At 38.4% G+C, this 19229-nt stretch overlaps 2 protein-coding genes across 2 annotated transcripts; both read right to left on the bottom strand.

Moving 5' to 3' along the window:
• Positions 1 to 1827: 1827 nt before the first annotated feature.
• Positions 1828 to 10122, bottom strand: LOC108416847 (troponin I, slow skeletal muscle-like). The gene is made up of 9 exons (XM_017689697.1): positions 10009 to 10122; positions 9036 to 9061; positions 8928 to 8931; positions 8172 to 8213; positions 7846 to 7977; positions 3442 to 3531; positions 2883 to 3056; positions 2361 to 2453; positions 1828 to 2226 (listed from the first exon to the last, which is right to left on the bottom strand). Exons 2-8 carry the CDS (start codon positions 9044 to 9046, stop codon positions 2364 to 2366), a joined length of 543 nt encoding a protein of 180 aa, XP_017545186.1. The 5' UTR covers positions 9047 to 9061; positions 10009 to 10122; the 3' UTR covers positions 1828 to 2226; positions 2361 to 2363.
• Positions 10123 to 11834: 1712 nt separating this feature from the next.
• Positions 11835 to 18822, bottom strand: LOC108416834 (troponin I, slow skeletal muscle-like). Its single transcript, XM_017689694.1, has 9 exons — positions 18755 to 18822; positions 18347 to 18375; positions 18233 to 18236; positions 17426 to 17470; positions 16659 to 16790; positions 16333 to 16422; positions 15245 to 15418; positions 12528 to 12620; positions 11835 to 12172 (listed from the first exon to the last, which is right to left on the bottom strand). Exons 2-8 carry the CDS (start codon positions 18355 to 18357, stop codon positions 12531 to 12533), a joined length of 546 nt encoding a protein of 181 aa, XP_017545183.1. The 5' UTR covers positions 18358 to 18375; positions 18755 to 18822; the 3' UTR covers positions 11835 to 12172; positions 12528 to 12530.
• Positions 18823 to 19229: the final 407 nt, after the last annotated feature.

Consider the following 19229-nt stretch of genomic DNA (forward strand, 5'->3'; position numbering starts at 1 on the left):
TCACAACATATAACTTCAGCTTACTGTCAGCTCACTAAATAATGCAAACATTTGTGCAAAACCTATTTTCAGTTAGAAAAGCTACACAATTTGTAATTTGACCAGAGGTACTCAAACTTTACATAGGACTCTGAATCTATGAAAATATCATTTTTTTAAATAAGGTATTGTTCCTTAGCCGTTTAAACCTTACCTTTCAGAGGATGACAATACGACTTCAGAGTGGTCAGCAAAGAAACTACATATTTATAGATGTGGTTGCTCATGTGAGAGGCTCACTAAAATAGCCCCCTGTCCTTACCATTCTTGCTCAGAAGGTGTTTTGCACTTTGTCTCTGAATGTTCCTGCTGTGTGACAGAGTGAAGGTTCACTGGAGGAAGGATTAGCAAACCATTATCTGAAAATCAGCTCAGCCTCACAGAGCTAGTATTTCACCAAAAAAAAAAGGACTCTGAAAAAAAATCAATGATTCAGTGTAAGAAATTAACAGCAGTAAAATAATAAATGATGCCTTATTTAGTTATGGCTAATATAGTTAATAGTAAGTAACTATTTCAGCGTATCATGTTGTAGGCCACCATCAGCAGCTGAGAGAGAAACTGAGAGAATGTCCTGAGAGATGTCTTGATCCATGAAGACTTTTAATGTAGCATGCTATGGATTTCAGTGAAACACAGGAAACAAAAAAGGGGGAAAGGAGACACAATGTAATTTGGCATAAAATGTAACATGAATATTTAATGTACTCAAACAGGTTCTAGTTAAGTTTTTGGTCACACTCTTTTATTTAAATAGCATCGTCACCTTGATAGCAATCCTGATAGCAATCAGACAGATATTCAACCTAAAGACTCTTTTTGAAGGATGAAAGTAGCTAAGTTTGATTTCTGAGTTGCCTGGTTATGCCACAGAATTCACACCTGTGCTGTTTTAGTTACTCTTATGTAACTGTTGTAACTGTAACTTAGCTAAAGTACAGCCTCCACATGGCAGAGGTAGTTTCAACATGCTGTTACAGCAAAGCTCCCCAATAAACAATAGGCCTCTTTCACCAACTGTTCTTAAGAAAAATATTCTTAAAACCCTCTGCATAATTGCGAACACATCAGGAGTCTGATGTAGACTTTTTTCTTAGGACCTTTCTCAAGAACTGTGTGGCCCCATATACATGCAAAACATATCAAAAACATACTACAGGTATCCTTTAAAATAATTTATTTCAATATTATTATATTTGCTCTTCTACTTAGCAAAAAATTTGATTTGCCATGTAAGACAAAAACCACTTGTCCACCACTTTTATTCATTTAGGTTGGAAAGCTTTGGGGTAAGTTTACACTCACTCTGCTTTCAGCATAAACATTAGGCACTGTAAAGCTTATCACTTTCACAAAGTGATACATTTTTATCTCAAAAACTTTTAAAATTATTTAGCCACAAGCAATACATTAGGCCTCATATGTCAAACACAAGGCCCAGACTCAATCTTATATGGCCCGCAAAAGTATTTTAATTTTCTATAAATATATCAGCCTGTGCCACAATGTACTGCACTACAACCCCCAGCTGGACCTGCAGCAGCAGCCTATGAGACAGTGGTTACACCTCAATTCTACACAATCCACACCAGTCCTATCACTAAACACACTAGCTGCATTTCATCTGCAGTCCAGTCAACATACTATATTATATACGTTAAATACAATATACACTTAACGTTTGCTTAGCAGCTCAGAAATTGCACCCAAGTATTACTGAAAGGATGTCCAGGTGTCTAGTTCAAGAAAACAGGTGAATTTAAAACACTGAGCCGCTGGGGACATTTCAAATTTTAATATTTCAAGTATTCATGTAATATTATAAGGTCTACTGCAAGTGTCCATATTTTGCTGCTGAAGCTTTTGTGTATTTTGACTAAACAATGGTCAGCTCAGGTTATAGCAATAAAAGCATAGGTGTTCTACTACTATAATCTGTTATACCACTAGATTTCAAGGCAGAATTGTACAACATCAATCTCTTGTAGTGCTCAGTGTGGAAAATGAACAATGTCAAGATAATGCCTTAGAAAGTAGAAAAAATAACACAGCAACAGGAACAAAAATTTGTTATTTAGTTCTTTTTCGATTTTTCATGAAAATGTTTTCAACATTCTTTTTCCATCTCTCTTGTTCTCTGCAGCAGTCAGTGGTCAGGTACAGGCTTATACAGAGTTCATCAGTGACCTGAAAGAAGCAAAGATTATACTTTAAGGAACTGTGTATGGACCCCTACTTCAGGTCCTCGTTATTAGTGTGGGCCCTGGCCATTAAAAGCATTATGTGTTACTTATTTATGTATTTATCTTAATGCATCTTACCATTTACTGTCCACCAGCATCGAACAGCTTTTTCCTGCCCTCCATGCCAGACATGGCCTCCACGTTCTTACGCCAGTCAGTCACCTCTTCTTTCTGTGGAGGTCAGAGTGATACAGGTCATCTCAGACAGGAGACTCAGACAGTTTTTGACTTGCTATTTTGCACTGGTGGTGTGGTTGCGTCCTGGGGATTTGGATTCCTCTCTGGTGTATTTGCATGCAATGTGTGGAAGAGCATTTTGTAATGTGGGTTGTGCTTTGGACCCACAATGAAGTGGATGAATCTAATGATTGTGAGTGTGTTGTGCTGAATAATGTTTAATTTTTCATTTGAGACCCAAACTTTTAAAAAAAATTTAAATAATTGTTTCATTGCTTTACCAGGTGACTCAGCAGTGCACACACACATACACACACACACACACACACACACACACATACACACACACACCTTATTTTAGCGTGTTATTTCTCCTGACAGCTTTAACCAACAGTGCAGTGATGGATCAACCCTATGGCTTACCTTCTCTTCCTCTTTCTTCACTGTTTTTAGATTGGCCTTGAAGTCAAAGGACTCTTTGTGCCTGGAGCCCAGAAGGACACTGAGCATAGCCTCAGCCGAAATCTTCACTCTCTTTAGCGCAGGCCTTTTCAGCTTGCTCTTCAGCTCAAAGATCTTCTGACTCATGTCTTGTATCTGTCCCAGCAAACAGCCCACATTCTGCCCATGAACTTGTATAACAACCAATGCTTTTTTCGAGTGCTATGTTTTACACAGGAGTAATTATAGTAATTACATATAGTTTAATTACTGTGTTTACAGTGTTGAACTCAAACTTTATGTCAGGTAATGGTAATAGTGCTGCACACTGATTAAACACATGCTTACAACTCCACTGCAATTATAACGGTAGAGTATTATGTTAAGACATAATACTCTACGGTTCACCACTTACACTAAACAGGTGTGTACTGGGTGCAGGTGCCTGCTAGAAAAGATATTGGTTGATCCAGCAAAGGGTGCCTTGAATAAACCAGTGGTAAAAAGTCACTATAGAGGTGCAGTCGTTCATCCATCATACCTCCTTGTCATTTTTTGCCACCTTTACTCCAATGTCATACCGCTCCTCATCAACGACATCAATCTTGTGATGGAGATCCCTGCAAAGGTCCTACAAAAGGAGAGCAAACAGGGCTGCTGAGCAAAATGAAGTATTCGATTTAGTTATAGGTCATTATTTAGTAGATAGATATGTTCACAGAATATGCAATGTACAGTATATACTGGTCGAATATCCAGTAGACAATATATCTTCGAGGAGCATGCAGTATCCAGTATATCTTTGAAGAACATGCAATAGACAGTAAATACAGAGTCAGTATGCAGTAAAAGGCATATACTGGTACTGTACGCAGTATACAGTATATACCAGTAGAGTATACAGAGTACAGTATATACTGGTGGAGCATGCAGTACATGTAGTGGTTCAGTGTACAGTATACTGCATACACTGGTACTCTGGGCAGTATTGACCAACAATTCAGTTTGAATATACACCATGCAGTATATACTGGTATAGTATGCAGAATACTCACGCTGGTTCAATACATAGTATAATTATACTGGTAGAGTGTACAGTATACAATATATTCTGGTAGAGCATGCAGTATACATGGGCCCACACACCACCTCAACCACACTCTAGACTTAATACTGACCTTTGGTGTAGACATAGATAACTTAGCCATTCAACCCCTGAGCACAGCCGTCTCAGACCATTACTTAATCTCATACAAAATCCAGTTTAGTGGTAATATGCGCTCATCACCATGCTATCAGGTTAAGAGGACTATAACTTCCTCCACAGCTGGCAGCTTTATCAGAAACCTCCCGCAGTTATCAACTTCAGTCAGCTGTCCATCCGATCCTACTGAGTTAGATACTATGACCAAATTCTTAGAGGATACTCTTCGATCTACGTTAGACAGTGTAGCTCCATTAAAAAGCAAAATAGTACGGCAGAAAAAACTCGCCCCGTGGTATAATGATCACACTCGAACTCTAAAACAGACAGCCAGGCAACTAGAGCGAAAATGGCGTCTGACTAAATTAGAAGTGTTCCAGTCCGCCTGGAAGGAGAGCCTTATAGACTATAGAAGAGCTCTTACTGCAGCACGTTCAGCCTATCTCTCCTCTCTCATAGAAAACAATAAGAACAATCCCAGATTACTATTTAGCACAATTTCTAAACTGACAGAGAACAAAAGAGTCACTGAACCCCAGATGCCATCAGCCTATAGCAGCAATGATTTTCTGAATTTCTTTAATGATAAAATTGAAAAAATTAGACAGACAATTCTGAACACACAGTTAAACTCCACAAACCTGGTGGCTTATAATTCCAGTCTAGACCCTGAGAATATTAGAGTCACTCCAGATAGGCTGGAATCGTTTACATTACTCCAAGAAAATGAACTAATCAAAATAGTCTCTTCTGCAAAACCATCGACCTGTATTCTGGACCCGATCCCTACAGGTCTACTCAAGGAAATCTTACCAGAAATAACTAAGCCTATTCTGTCAATAATAAACTCCTCTCTTAGCCTCGGATACATCCCAACAACTTTTAAACTTGCAGTAATTAGACCGCTGATTAAGAAAGCTAACCTCGATCCCTGTGAACTATCAAATTATAGACCCATCTCAAATCTCCCCTTCATATCTAAGATCCTGGAAAAAGTGGTAGCAAAACAATTAAGCCCTTACTTGCATAGGAATAATCTACACGAAAAATTTCAGTCTGGTTTTAGGCCACATCATAGTACAGAAACAGCATTAGTAAAAATTATAAATGATCTTCTATTATTCACGGACCAAGGAAATGTGTCGTTGTTAGTCCTCCTTGACCTTAGTGCAGCATTCGACACAATAGACCACGCTATCCTACTAGATAGACTAGAAAACCTTGTAGGGGTAACAGGAACAGCTCTTTCCTGGTTCAGGTCCTACCTCACCGATCGATATCAGTTTGTTAATGTAAAGGGTGAATCATCTGTTCGTGCAAAAGTAATTTATGGTGTTCCACAAGGTTCTGTTTTAGGACCTATATTATTTACAATATATATGCTACCACTAGGCACCATTATCAGTAAACACGGCATAAATTTCCACTGTTATGCAGATGACACCCAGTTATATATATCAAGTAAACCGGATGATAAAATTAAACTTGCCAAGATTGAGGACTGTGTAAAAGACATAAAAGATTGGATGTCAAATAATTTTCTGTTACTTAACTCAGATAAAACAGAGGTCCTGCTTCTTGGTCCAAAATTAGCCAGACACAGACTGTCTAACTCAACACTAAAACTTAACAATCTCTCAGTTTCATCAAGCCTATCTGTTAAAAATCTTGGTGTCATGATAGACGCTGGCGGCACGGTGGCGTGGTGGGTAGCGCTGTCGCCTCACAGCAAGGAGGGCCTGGGTTCGATTCCCTCTCTGTGTGGAGTTTGCATGTTCTCCCCGTGTCTGCGTGGGTTTCCTCCGGGTTCTCCGGTTTCCTCCCACAGTCCAAAGACATGCAGTCGGGCCAATTGGACATGCTAAATTACCCCTGGGTGTGAGTGTGTGAGTGTCTGTCTCTGTCTGTGTCTGTGTGTCTGCCCTGCGATGGACTGGCGGCCCATCCAGGGTGTATCCTGCCTTCCGCCCGAAGACTGCTGGGATAGGCTCCAGCACCCCCCGCGACCCTGACGGAGAAGCGGCTTAGAAAATGGATGGATGGATGGATGATAGACGCTGATCTCTCCTTCGACACACATATATCTAATATCACTAGAACAGCTTTCCTGCATCTCCGCAATATCGCTAAATCAAGAAATTCATTATCTCTACAGGATGCAGAAAAGCTAGTTCATGCATTTATTACTTCAAGGCTAGATTATTGTAATGCCCTGCTGTCTGGATGTCACAGCAAAAGCCTTAACAAGCTTCAGCTAGTCCAGAACGCTGCAGCCAGAGTCCTCACAAGAACCAGAAAGTTTGACCATATTAGTCCAGTTTTATCAGCCCTGCACTGGTTACCAGTTAAATTTCGCATTGATTATAAAATTCTATTACTGACTTATAAAGCTCTAAACGGGCTCGCCCCTCAGTACCTGAGTGAGCTCCTCTCCTACTATGAACCATCACGCCTACTTAGATCACAAGGTGCTGGCTTACTACTGGTACCTAGAATAAATAAAGCTACATCAGGGGGGAGAGCTTTCTCATACAAAGCCCCCCAGCTCTGGAATAATCTTCCTGCCAATGTTCGGGAATCAGACACAGCCCCAATCTTTAAGTCTAGGCTAAAAATTTATTTGTACAGTCAGGCATTTGGTGATTAGTCTTCCCTGTCAGGTCTAGACCTGCTGGAGTCTACACTGCTCTGTTTTACTGTAATCTGTGGTCAGCCACTCTTTACAGTACTAACTCTGTTTTTTTTCTTCTCCTTTCTCTGCCGAGCTGATCAGCTGCCCATTCTGTGCGCCTGATGCTGTTGCCTCTACTGCCTTGATTGGTGCCGCTGCTCACCAGCCTTCTGGACCGGTTTGACCACCACTGAGCTTCTTGCTGTACAACGCTGTGCAGTCCTCACCCTCAGATCTTTCTTTTCCCACTTTGTTCTATAATACTTCATACTAATAATGTTTGCTGTCCAGTGTCGACCATAGGAGGATGGGTTCCCCTTCTGAGTCTTGGTTCCTCTCAAGGTTTCTTCCTCTTTTAGGGAGTTTTTCCTTGCCACCGTCGCCGCTGGCTTGCTCATGGGGGCTCGGACCCGGATTTTCTTTCTTCTTTTCTCTTCTCTCTGTAATACTGATTGTTCTGTAAAGCTGCTTTGTGACAACACCTGTTGTAAAAAGCGCTATATAAATAAATTTTGCTTGCTTGCTTGCTATACAGTATTCACTGGTTCAGTACACAATATTGGTAGAATCTGTAGTATACAGTATATACAGGTACTGTACACAATATACACTACTGGTTCATTGTGCAGACACAATATGCCATTTAATTGTGAACATGTTGAGTTGAAGCACTGTGAAACTTGATGGCTTTTGGGAGAAAAGATCACCAATGGCACCACCTAGAGCACCTACATAGAATGACACAGTGGCTAAATGGCTAAAGGAACTCTTGGACATCATGCTATTAACGGGAAAGGCAGAATTGTTCAAATGCTCTCCATGTGTGTTAACCTCCCTCTTCTCTGTCACTGCATCCAGGGAGTCCAGAGTGGCTCTCCTGATCAGTTTACTGAGGTGCTTGGAATCAAGTCAAGTCAAGTGAAAGTTTATTTATATAGTGATTTTTACAACAGGCATTGTCACAAAGCAGCTTTACAGAAACATCCGGGTCCCAGCCCCCATGAGCAAGCCACAATGACAACATATGTCGTTATGAAAGTTGTGAAGTTGACGGCTTGCGGCAAGTTTACCTGTAGCTCCCGGACTGACAGGCCTGAGAACTTTAATGGTGGAACCCTTTCACTCAGGACGCAGTCTCTCTCTTTCTTCTTCTCCTCCTTCTCAAATATCAGCATCTCTTGGGCTGTGTTTAACATCCTAATCTATGAGAAAACATACTTAGTTAAGCTCAGTTAAAACCACATTACAAATAGTGGTTTCTAATAGTTCTTGGGTTGGATGGGATGTAGTAAAAACTTTTCCCTGGCATATACTGGAGGTTCTTCAAACATGAATAAGATTCTGAACACTCACACATCTTTTTAAATGCTTCTTGAAAGAACCATAATATGCTCACCTTCAGGCCTAGCCGACGACCTGAGGAAATCTTGGGTTTTCTCTGTGGAATTTATGATTTGAAATAATAATGGACTGAACAACACTTTTATTTTAAGTGTTATTTTTTTTCTTCTGCATTAGATACAAGAATGATATCCCATAAGTTGCATCCATTTATAGTACTTAAATCTTTGTGATGTAAACAAAGTCATTTATGTGAAAAGCTCCATTACAGATGACTCAGATTTCTTTACAGTGGTTTTGATAGAAACCAGGGGTTGTGATGTCTATAGTGCAAATATAGACATTTTATTTTATTTTAAACCACCAGTGAACCTACATATGTCTTCTGAGTTTTCATATGTAATGTTAATAATGGTAAAACAGTGATAAATCTAAACAAGTTAGTTTTCTTTCTTGCCTTACAACACCATACACATGCCTCTCTATCAAGAATGGATTTAAGAGAGTCGCTAATTTAGGCCAAACTCTTGTCTTGAAAGTAGTATAAAATAATGACTCAGGCTTTAGGCACTGTATTTCATTTGTGTAAGTCTCTGTGAAGCAGCTTTTAGTAGTATTGGTCAATTTGGACGTCTCAATCCTATTGTTAATTCATTTTCTTCAGAATGAACCATTTCAGATCGAACCACTCTGAGTAATTTTGTTTACATCTCAGAGAATGAATTATGTTGAAGAATCATCAGAATTCCTCCCTTAAATTAAAAGAAATCTCAGTAATGGAAAAGCTCAAGTGGAATGTCTTGAAACTCACCGGTCTGTTTCAGCAGAAGATGGAAAAGAAAGTTGGCAGCAGGTTAGTTCAAGCAAATGCAGCAGAAATATTACAGTTAATAAAAGCTTTTTTAAGAGAAAAACTTACGCATCACCCATTGTTCTTTATGGGACCTGCTTATGAAACAACAACAACAAAGAAAACAGGGAAGGAATATGATTTTTAGTGACCGTCATCTCAACTCTAAAATGAATTTAATCAAAGCTGAAGCAGACAAGCAGTAAAGTAAACAAGTTGTATTAAAGGCCGTTTGACCAATATAATATCAAATATAACTCTTGCATTGGGTCACTGCAGCCAGACAAAATGGTGTAAGCAATAGACAAGGCTCTCTGTTAATCTCTGTAAAGTATAATTGATTTACATAATTTCTTATTGCATTTCTTTAAATATTCCATCCAGATTAAAAAGATAACAATATGCCTCATGATGAAGGAAAACTGACTCGTGGCACTGTCTTGGCTATTTTGTACTGGACTTGTTCATATAAAATAAGTGATGACAAAATGACTTCATTCTTCCTATGAATAAATGATATACTCATTCATCAACACTCTATACAGGATGATAGATCAATCCAATGTTTACTGCACCACAGGCTGGTTTCTTTTCCTCCAACTCAGGCTTAAAATAAATGCATTTTTTTAAAGGCAAATACAGTTCAGTCCAAGACAAGACTTAATCTATCTCCCTACAAATTATTGAAGGCTGTAACTGGATACTTTAACCCATTTGACCTTTATGATTTTGTCCTGAGCTCAGTGAAATCACTCTGGCACATAGTGCTGCGGAGTTTCAGCATAGGCGACAATCTTCATGGATCGTCACTGATTTCAAAGGCATCTGAATAAATGAAATGTGACTTGTGGCCCCTCATTTATCGAGAAGTGTCACACTGACACTGAACAATGACAAGATGCAAACAATCTCCGAGCAGCGTTTCTTAACCTATCATTTATTTGATGCATGCAAGAAGTCAGTAAACAGCCGGATCAGTGGCGACACTCTTTCTCTCAATATGAATCATTTAGCCTATTATAATCACTGAAATGACACATACCTGTTTCGAGGAGGAAAGACGGAGGACAGTATGAACTGGTCGAGGGAGGAAAGAAGAATCGTTCAGATTTATAGTTTCTAATGCCTATGCAAATGCCTCACTAAAATAGACCTCTGACTGGACCACTCTGACCATTCATTCCCATGTAGTTTCCAAACAGGATTCACACAGCAAAGTAGCCTAATAAAACAACTTTTATTTGTCTTGGACATGAAGGATGAGGTATGGTGGGGTTTGGATGCCACCTGTTGGTGAAGATCAAGGCTTTAGCAGACATAACCTACGAGGCCCATTTCAATGCTTTAGTGATGGAAGACATTGCCAGAAACAGAGATTGCATTGAAACTGTAAGAGCAGTTTGGAAATTGTTTTTAAAGTAAAAAATGCTTACTGGACAGAAAATGGGTTTAGACAATTAAGGAAATATAATTTTCACAGACTGCTTAAGGTTTTCCCTGCACAAAAGCCTGGACACCCTTGGTCAAATTACTTATTGTTGTGTAAGTGAATAAAAAGTTCAAGTTCAAGTCACTTTGGGCTGTTTCTTCCATTCATCATGAAATTTACACAATGTAAAGGGCATCAGATATTTTCAAAATATGTCCAAAACAAAAAAATGGAGACACAAAGTTTTGTTTTTCACATAATTTGAAAATGCCTGTCAGCCTTTATGTTGTGTGTAAATTTGATGATTAATGGACCAAAAGAAACAGCCTAAAATTACTTGGGAAAAAAAGTCTGACTACACTGACTTACATTAAAGTAAGTAAAGTAGGTTTTTCTGACAACAACAATATATATCTGTTATTTTATCTTGTACAAATGTGAAAAAAAAACACAAATATTGTTCATGTAACTTACATACACGTAACTACTACCCACCTCTATATATATATAGAGGCCAGTGCAGTGCCAGTAGTAGGCCCTGGTAAAGCTTTAGGTCAACAAGGTCAATCATTAAGAATCACATGAACGTGATAATTTCCAGGCGCATTAGATGAGCAGCACTTGGTTGGTATGACTGAGTCATTTGTCTTTGAGTTTATACAGACGGGTGGGAGCAGGTGGAGTCATTGTCTTATTGTAATGTGAGCTGAACTCATTCTCTGAGTGAAGTGAATGCATGATGCTCCGACAGAGGAGTCAAGAATTATCGCTGACTCTTTGCCTCTCGATTATTTTTAGGTCATATGTCTGCAGATAACATTAGGACAAATGCAACAAGTCCTTTACTTAAAATGGCTTTGTGCTGTGATCACAATAAACTATCAGCTCAGCCACTGATGCCAGCAGAGGTTTTATAAGGACTAATGACAAACCTACTGAGGTCAAAATAATCCACATCCGTAACATGGCCCTGACCCCTGACCTGGTGACCCCAGCGACCCCAGTGTTTGAAAAGGAGAACCTCAAATATCTGTGCATTGTTTCTGACACCCTGTTTAGCATGAAGGCCCATATTAATGACATTCTTAGTCACAGAAAAAATAGCTGACATACACTTGTTTGACCCCCCTCAACTGACATGTCTTGAAAATATACATAAATATGGCATTTTTTCTCCTAATTTTAGTGCACAATTGCTATTTATTTCATGAGTTTTACAAGCTGAAAATGTGGCATATCTTTTGTACAGGCCACATTTTATGTTAATTGTTTTCCCCATTAAATTCAGCAAATAAACAGTCATTTGCATTGAAATGTGTTTCTCTTAACTTAATGTCACTTAGAAAATGAACAAAGTATGTAATTTATATAGGGATGCCCAAATTTTTGCATACGAGTGTGTATACATGCTTCATCAAAGTCATAAACAAGAAAGGCTGGTCTTTTTATAGCTGTGTGTTTATTTTCAAGAAAACCAACCAATAAGACATCACAGAACAGTTATAAAGACAGATTCTGACACTGAGACTTAATAACAGTACGAGTTTCTGTATGTCCTATTATAACTTATCTATACAATGACTGTGTGTTGTGACCTGTTCTCTTTAAAGTGCACACAAACACATTAAGATTGATGTATGCTGGACTCAAGAATGGCTAAATCTCAATCTTCATATCAAAGGTTCTTTATCAGGCATTCATGTCAGTAAGAAACTGGTGGAGAATATTTTCTCACACCAGTGCACATCCTTGATATAGCAGCCAAAATGATGATCACCTGAGAGAACATAAATACACATGAACATCAGCAGTAATAATAATATCACTCATTAGATGTGAACAGACATTTGATTCCAGACATTTTCTCAGCCTCATTAGATATTTTTAGCTTGGACTGAATAGATATGAAATGCTCAAGGTTTGAAAAACTGATAAATAGACTTAACTGTAAAGAAACAATTTTTATTGAACCCTTTAAAATCCCAGCCTTATTACACACTAAGGCATATTATTCCGTAACTACAGGCACTTCAATTCAAATGAGATGAGCTATTCTTAGGTTATGAAAGTGTGTAATGAAACTGTGGGCATGTGCCATTTAAGGGGTCAATAAGATATATCAGTGAATCTACCATTTACTGTCCACCAGCATCAAACAGCTTCTTCCTGCCCTCCATGCCAGACATGGCCTCCACATTCTTACGCCAGTCAGTCACCTCCTCTTTCTGTGTGAAAAAACAGCAGATTCATTCAGCAACTGAAGTAAACCAAGAGTGAATGATACACCTATACAAAATCTAAACCACATCAATCTGAAATCAAAATGAACCATGTTAGATCATGTCCCTGGACATAATGAGTTAGATTTGTCATATACCATTTAAAGGACAAAATTATTGTTTTTCTTCAAACTTTCTTTGAAGTGTAGCGACCACCTCAAAAATGTCATACAAGTTTTGATTACATCATTGCACACTAGTGGGCAGGAAAAATAACTAATAAGTTAACCAACAATAGACCTTTGAAGACATGCATCATTCTCTTGTTGATACCGTGCCCATATAAGACACCAGGTGTACGCATGAAAACCAGGTTAGTGGGAAAAATGAATAGAGTTTTTAAAATTTGCTGCTGTCGAACCCTGTGGTGGACAAATATGCCTCAAATCTGATACATATTTCCCCTGAATACCACTGGATCCTCTGGATTACGCACTCGCTTAGAAGTCGGAATACAAATAATGCAATATCCATGCCACAAGCAAGCTAATGCTCCTGTGTCCTGATATGATGGCTCATGAAAGTAAGTCTACAGCTACTCAAGCTGTAATCTTAACTAAAACAAGCTTACTAGTTTGTATGGAGTGTTTAGCTAAAGTTACAGTATGTGTTTATTAACTTCATAAAAATAATATATACTGATGCTTTATGCTTTTAGAAATTTCATAATGCAGCCAGTTCAAGGGGAGCTTGGCCACTTCCTATTTCACCCATTATATCAAATACATGACTGCAGAACACTAGAGGGCAAATGCCAGTGAGCTGTCAATGAATGAGGGTGAATGAGTCTTCAGTGAATGGGGGCTGAGCTACACGACTAAAAACAAAAACTTAAACTTGTCTTTAACCATTTGAAAGGGACTTTCCTTTAATTTTGGGAAGCAGAAGATATGTATTCCATAAGAAAATGGCAAACAGGTTTTGGGCATTAGGACGCTAGCATTACTGCTACTGAGTGCTGATTGATCAGCTGTTCAGCTTCTTGTCTGATTGAAGCGGTTTGCATTCCTTGGCGTCATGAATGTACATAAAGTGCTGTTAGAAAGCTAGAGTTAAAAAAAAGGCTTCAAAACTTACCAGCAGAGTTTAACTAGTTTATGCTGCTCTGTGTTCAGAACATTAGTGCATTTTTCTCTATAAAAATGTTGAAGCATTTACAAACTAGGATTTTGCACCAAAGCGCATCATAGCAGCCCATTCATTTTGGACTCACTCAGGAGCACCCTCTAGTGTTTGACAAACCCAGAACACATTACTGAGAGACAGTTCTCCTCACTACACAACCTCTGTCTATATCACACACACACACACTTCATCTCAGGAAGTCTTGTTAATTAGCTGATTAGCTAATTCTTTAGATAACCATTTTAGTGGATGAAGCCTTACTCGAGTTTAAATACCCTCCACCTGAAGTACAGGTTTTCAGGAAGAACCCTTAGCGATATAGAACTTTTCCATTATGTGAAGGTTCTTTAGATCTTTAAAAGGTTCTTTACACTCTCTTTTACAAACACGTTTTGTCAAGGAACCAAAAGTGGTTCTCCTATGGCATCAAGTAGCCCTTATGCAGAAGCTCTTTTTAAAGGCTGTGTTCTGTTGAAGTGTATTTGTGATTAAAGTAATCTATTTTTAATAAATTACATTTTATTAACATTTGGTAACATTTAGTTCCTTTCTTGTGTTGAACACCACAATCACAGCATCTGTGATTGGTCACACCTCTGAGCTTCATCATTTTTAGACCATGATTGCACCAAAAAGTGAAGAATAGCACCAAACAAAGCTAAGCTCTGTGCTCATAGATGCTGGATGTACTAAGTGTAACGGCGGGGAGCGATAAAGAGGCGGACGCATATGCGGAGATAAGCGAGGTTTATTAAGGGTAAATCCATAATCAGGGTTGTAACGGTCCAGGGTCAGAGAGCCAACATGGAGAGATTGGGGAACAGACATGACTCAAATAAACACAGAATAAACAAAACGATCCAAGACAAAGACCAAACACTTCAAACAATACTAACACCTCAAACATAAACCAAACAGCATGAGAATACAATACATACACTTCAAACAAATCAAACAAAGACCAGTGCTAGACTAGGGAAAACACAGGGCTCAAATACAAACAAGGATAACAAGGGTTCACAAGACACAGGTGGAAAACAGATGGGAACAATCAAGGGTGGAGTCAAGAAACAAGGGGGCAGAACCGGGAGGAAACAAAACAAAGAAGCACATGGACATGTAAACAAATGTACATGGAAGACTGGGAGGGGCCAATCGTGACACTTAGAACCTCCACTGCCATCATATAAGCTATTCAGCACATGAGTATTTTGTTTGGTCTGATACTTTTGTATTTCTACTTACGTTGTTGTTTTGGAAAGGAACTTTTACCTTTACTTGTGTCATTATTTCACTGAAGTAACAACACTATAACTCGAGTTTGGGTTTAGGTTGCTCTACCCACATCTGCAATTTAGTTAGATCAGCTGTGTTGGAGCAGGAACACACTAAAACACACAAAACACAAAGGTTCGGTCATTTATAAGCTCTATGATAGGTTGTACCTTTTCTTCCTCCTTCTTGACCGTTTTGAGGTTGGCTTTGAAGTCCACAGACTCCTTGACCTTGGAGCCAAGAAGAGCGCCCAGCATGGCATCAGCTGAAATCTTCACCCTTCTCAGCGCAGGTCTCTTCATTTTGCCCTTCAGCTCAAAGATTTTATGGGACAGATCTTCAATCTGAACTCAACACATGTTTATTTAGTTGCTAGTGAGAAAACTCATGAATAGAGTTAGAAGTGCAGAGCATTATGAAAAGTCAGACATCACCCTTCATTTAAGCTCCAGGCAGAGCAGCCACTAAGTGTAAGTTATTCACATTTCAGTGTCAGTAAAAACAGTAACATTCATTTAGTAGAAAATCACACAATAGACAATTCAACAACTAAATATATTTTTACATTTTTAACTGTCCATCCTTTACAACTTCCATTCTAATTAGGAAGGGATCTGCAGGGGTATTTATCCACACCTCCAAAGTTCAGTCTTAGAAGTTATTTTCTTCATTTTAAGTGATGTTGAGGCCTGGACTGTGGGGTGGTCAGTTCATTGTTCTGAGAACACCAACAGCTTCTTTGTTTGATTTGTAAATTTTCTTCTTTTTTCTCAATTTCTCTTTGCTCAGTACCAGCCTCTTCACAGCTACACATACTTTAAGACTCATAGTGCTGAGCAGTCTTCTCACAGTGGAAGGATGGACAGAAAAACCTGTGGATGTTTTCAGATCTAACGCAAGAGTTGAGCTTGATTTTCTCCTCTCTCAAAGATGACAGGTTTAAGTGCTGTTTATCTGATGGGGACAGGTTTAGTGGTCTACCAGGTCTTGCACAGTTGTTAGGAGTCTTATTTTCTCTATAACATCTGATCATTTTTTGAACTCCAGTTTTGGAAACTCCTGTTTTTTCTATTATTTTCCTTTGGCTTTTCTCTTCATTCTGCAAGTGGATTAATTGATTTGAATAGTGGATTATTCTAATTCCAATAACCTGTACTTAATGGCTGTTTTGACTAAAAATTAAATAAATTAAGGGTGGCCTCTGACTTTTGCACAGTACTATATGTTCAGAAGGAGCCAGTGTAGCTGGAACATGTACCTCTTTTTCATTTTTGGTTACTTTGGCTGCGATGTCGTATCTCTCTTCATCTACTACATCAATCTTTTGGTGCAGTTCTCTACACAGAGCCTGAAGATCATTTACAAAGATAGAGACAAACATTTAGATACAAATTTTAGAGGTTAGACATTGAACCCTTTATTTTATGCTAAATGTATTTAGCGTAATTAAAAATAAATGAATTCAGTGAAAATATAATACAGAACATAAATCAATCATTACTTTCCAACATTAGTCACTGTTTAAATATCACAGCTCCATTAGATTCAAAACATGTCATGTTATGTCAAAGCAACCCATCGAACCTGCAGCTCCTGCACAGACAGGCCAGACAGCTGAAGAGGAGGCACTCTCTCGTTCAGAACTCTTTCCCTCTCCCTCTGTTTCTCTTCCTTCTCATTTGTGATCAGTGTGCTTGCTTTCTTCAATATTTTAGTCTGAGAGAAAGAATCATGTTAGAACTCTGCCAGAGTGTCACTTAACTGCAGTGTAGTGCAGCATACTTGCAATACAACTTAATGTTGTAATGTAATTGTAATGTCCAAAAGTATCCAGACACACTTCTAATATGTAAATTGGGGAATTTCAAGTGTACCAATTGCTAACGCATGCATTCACTTCTGCCCATAGCTTGTGTAATCTTCATAGAAAAGCATTGCTAATAGAATAGGATACTCTAGTGCAGCCACACAGGGGCCTAAGATCACCATGCCCAATGCCAAGCATCAGCGAGAGGAGTATAAAGCACCCCTAAAGCAGTACCTTTGAGATGAGTTGGAGTGATCTAGGACTTATCATTCAACATCAGAACCCTCAATTAATGGTCTTGTGGCTGAATGCAATCAAATCATCACAGCAATGTTCCAATATCCAGTGTAAAACTTCCCCAGAAGAACAGAAGCTGTTAACTGCAGTGAAGTGAGGACAAATTTATGAAATCTATTAATAACCTTTATGTAAGAGGAATTTTTGGATGAGCAGGTGTCTGCATACTTTTGGACATTCAGCATATTTGCAAGTATTGAAAGTAACGTCAGCATTTTTCTGAAATGTAAGCAATACAAAGACTAACCTTCAGGAACAGCCTTCGTGATGCTGAAATCTTAGGTTTCGGTTTCTAAAAACATGAATGTACAATTTCATTGAGCTTGTATTTTCCCTTGTATGGTACATTACTTTTAATTAATATTGCTTATCCATGTTGCCTCAGGTTAACAAATTAATTTTCCTGGTGTTGCAATCTCATGACATATATTTATTGAAATTCAAAGGGTGAATAATGAAAGGAGGGGTTTGACTAAACCAATTAAATGTTTGTAGTTGGTGACAATGTCCCTTGGAGGGAATTTAAAAACTTCTTTCTAGCGTGATGCAGCTTATGGAAGACACATGAACTGGAAAAGTCCCTTAACAAAAACAATTGTTCAACATTTTTCATCCACCCAAAATGTGAATCACAGCCTTTGGTAAGAGGTTTATTTTTTAACATTTTGTGTGTATAAATTGTTTTATTTTTTATGTTATAAAAATAGCTTAAATATCTATGTTGCCTAGAAGCAACATTCTGCAAGAGTGGAATAGATATAGTCAATAGCAAGTGCTTTTCTAATGTAGTATGTTTTACTTTAAATAAAACCAGCTAGAATTTGTGGTAGATCAAACAAATTGTGTGGTCACTCATTTGTACTTCAAATATTAACATTAAAATGCATTTTTGGAAAACTGGTTTTGATTTACTAAACAGGTGCTTTTTATGCCCATGTCCACTTCTGTAACTTTGTCACAAAGCACTGACTGCTGAAAACAGGTGCTGAGAACAAACAGGCATAGAAGCGTTTTGACAACCAGTGATGAAAAAATCAGGACTTTGTAGACTTACCGGTCTAGAGTTGTAGAAGACAGATGAGAGGAATAGTAAGAAAAATTGTAAAGTCAATAAAAATACATGTTACATAATCTACTGGCAATAAGAGTTTACTGAAAAGGTACTTACGCCTCAGACATTGTGATTTTAAGTGCTTCCTATGAAAACCAATGAAAAGGAAATCTCTGTGACCAATCAGACTTTGGTATCCAAGTCATTCATTAACTCTCTCATCTCCAGCTGACTTCTGCAAAACTAACTCTGTACAACCATTTATCAAAACTCAAATATGGAAACAAATATGGAACACATTCATAGATAAAACTCCCTTTAGATACACGCATTTAAATTGCAACATGAGCATTGCAAAGAGCATAAAAAGGTTGATAGTATAATAAGATCTAGAAAAGAAAGGTAAAGAGATTGAAGATCCAGAAGATCTGACTGTATTGCTTAAAGAAATAACCACTGAGTTGCCATATACCAGTCTTTTCTACAGCTCGGTGAAAATGCTCAATAAATGTTGAGAGCACATACCTGAACTGTGCAAGAAAACCCCAAGAGAGTGAGTAGAGTGTAACAGTGCCAGCTCCTGAGGAAGCACAATCAAGTTTTATGGCTTCAATGGCCTTCTGTGAGTGGCTCACTAAAATAGACTAGACCGCTTGAAGCTCACTTTACTTAGAAGCAGCAAAACACAATTGCGTGCTTTGCCTAGACCCAGGCCCCTTCCTTTTGTCATTGTTTGACCCTACAAGGGAGCAGAGCCTTAGGCAAAGCCTGCCAGTGTGAATGTGAGGCCTAAGGGTGCAACAACGCAAACCTTTGTTTATCAAGTAAATAGTAGGAATGTGGCAATTAATGGAAATGAACTCAATAATTGGTTGGATTCCATATTTTTGGGGTTATGTTCAGGAACTGATATGAAGAACACTTCACAGAGTCTGAATGGGTAGCAGAGCATCTGTATGAACACAGGCATTATGTGGTTATCCAAGACTGTCAGCATGCT

The sequence above is a fragment of the Pygocentrus nattereri genome, chromosome 8, assembly GCF_015220715.1.
Source record: "Pygocentrus nattereri isolate fPygNat1 chromosome 8, fPygNat1.pri, whole genome shotgun sequence".
Classification (NCBI taxonomy): Eukaryota; Metazoa; Chordata; class Actinopteri; order Characiformes; family Serrasalmidae; genus Pygocentrus; species Pygocentrus nattereri.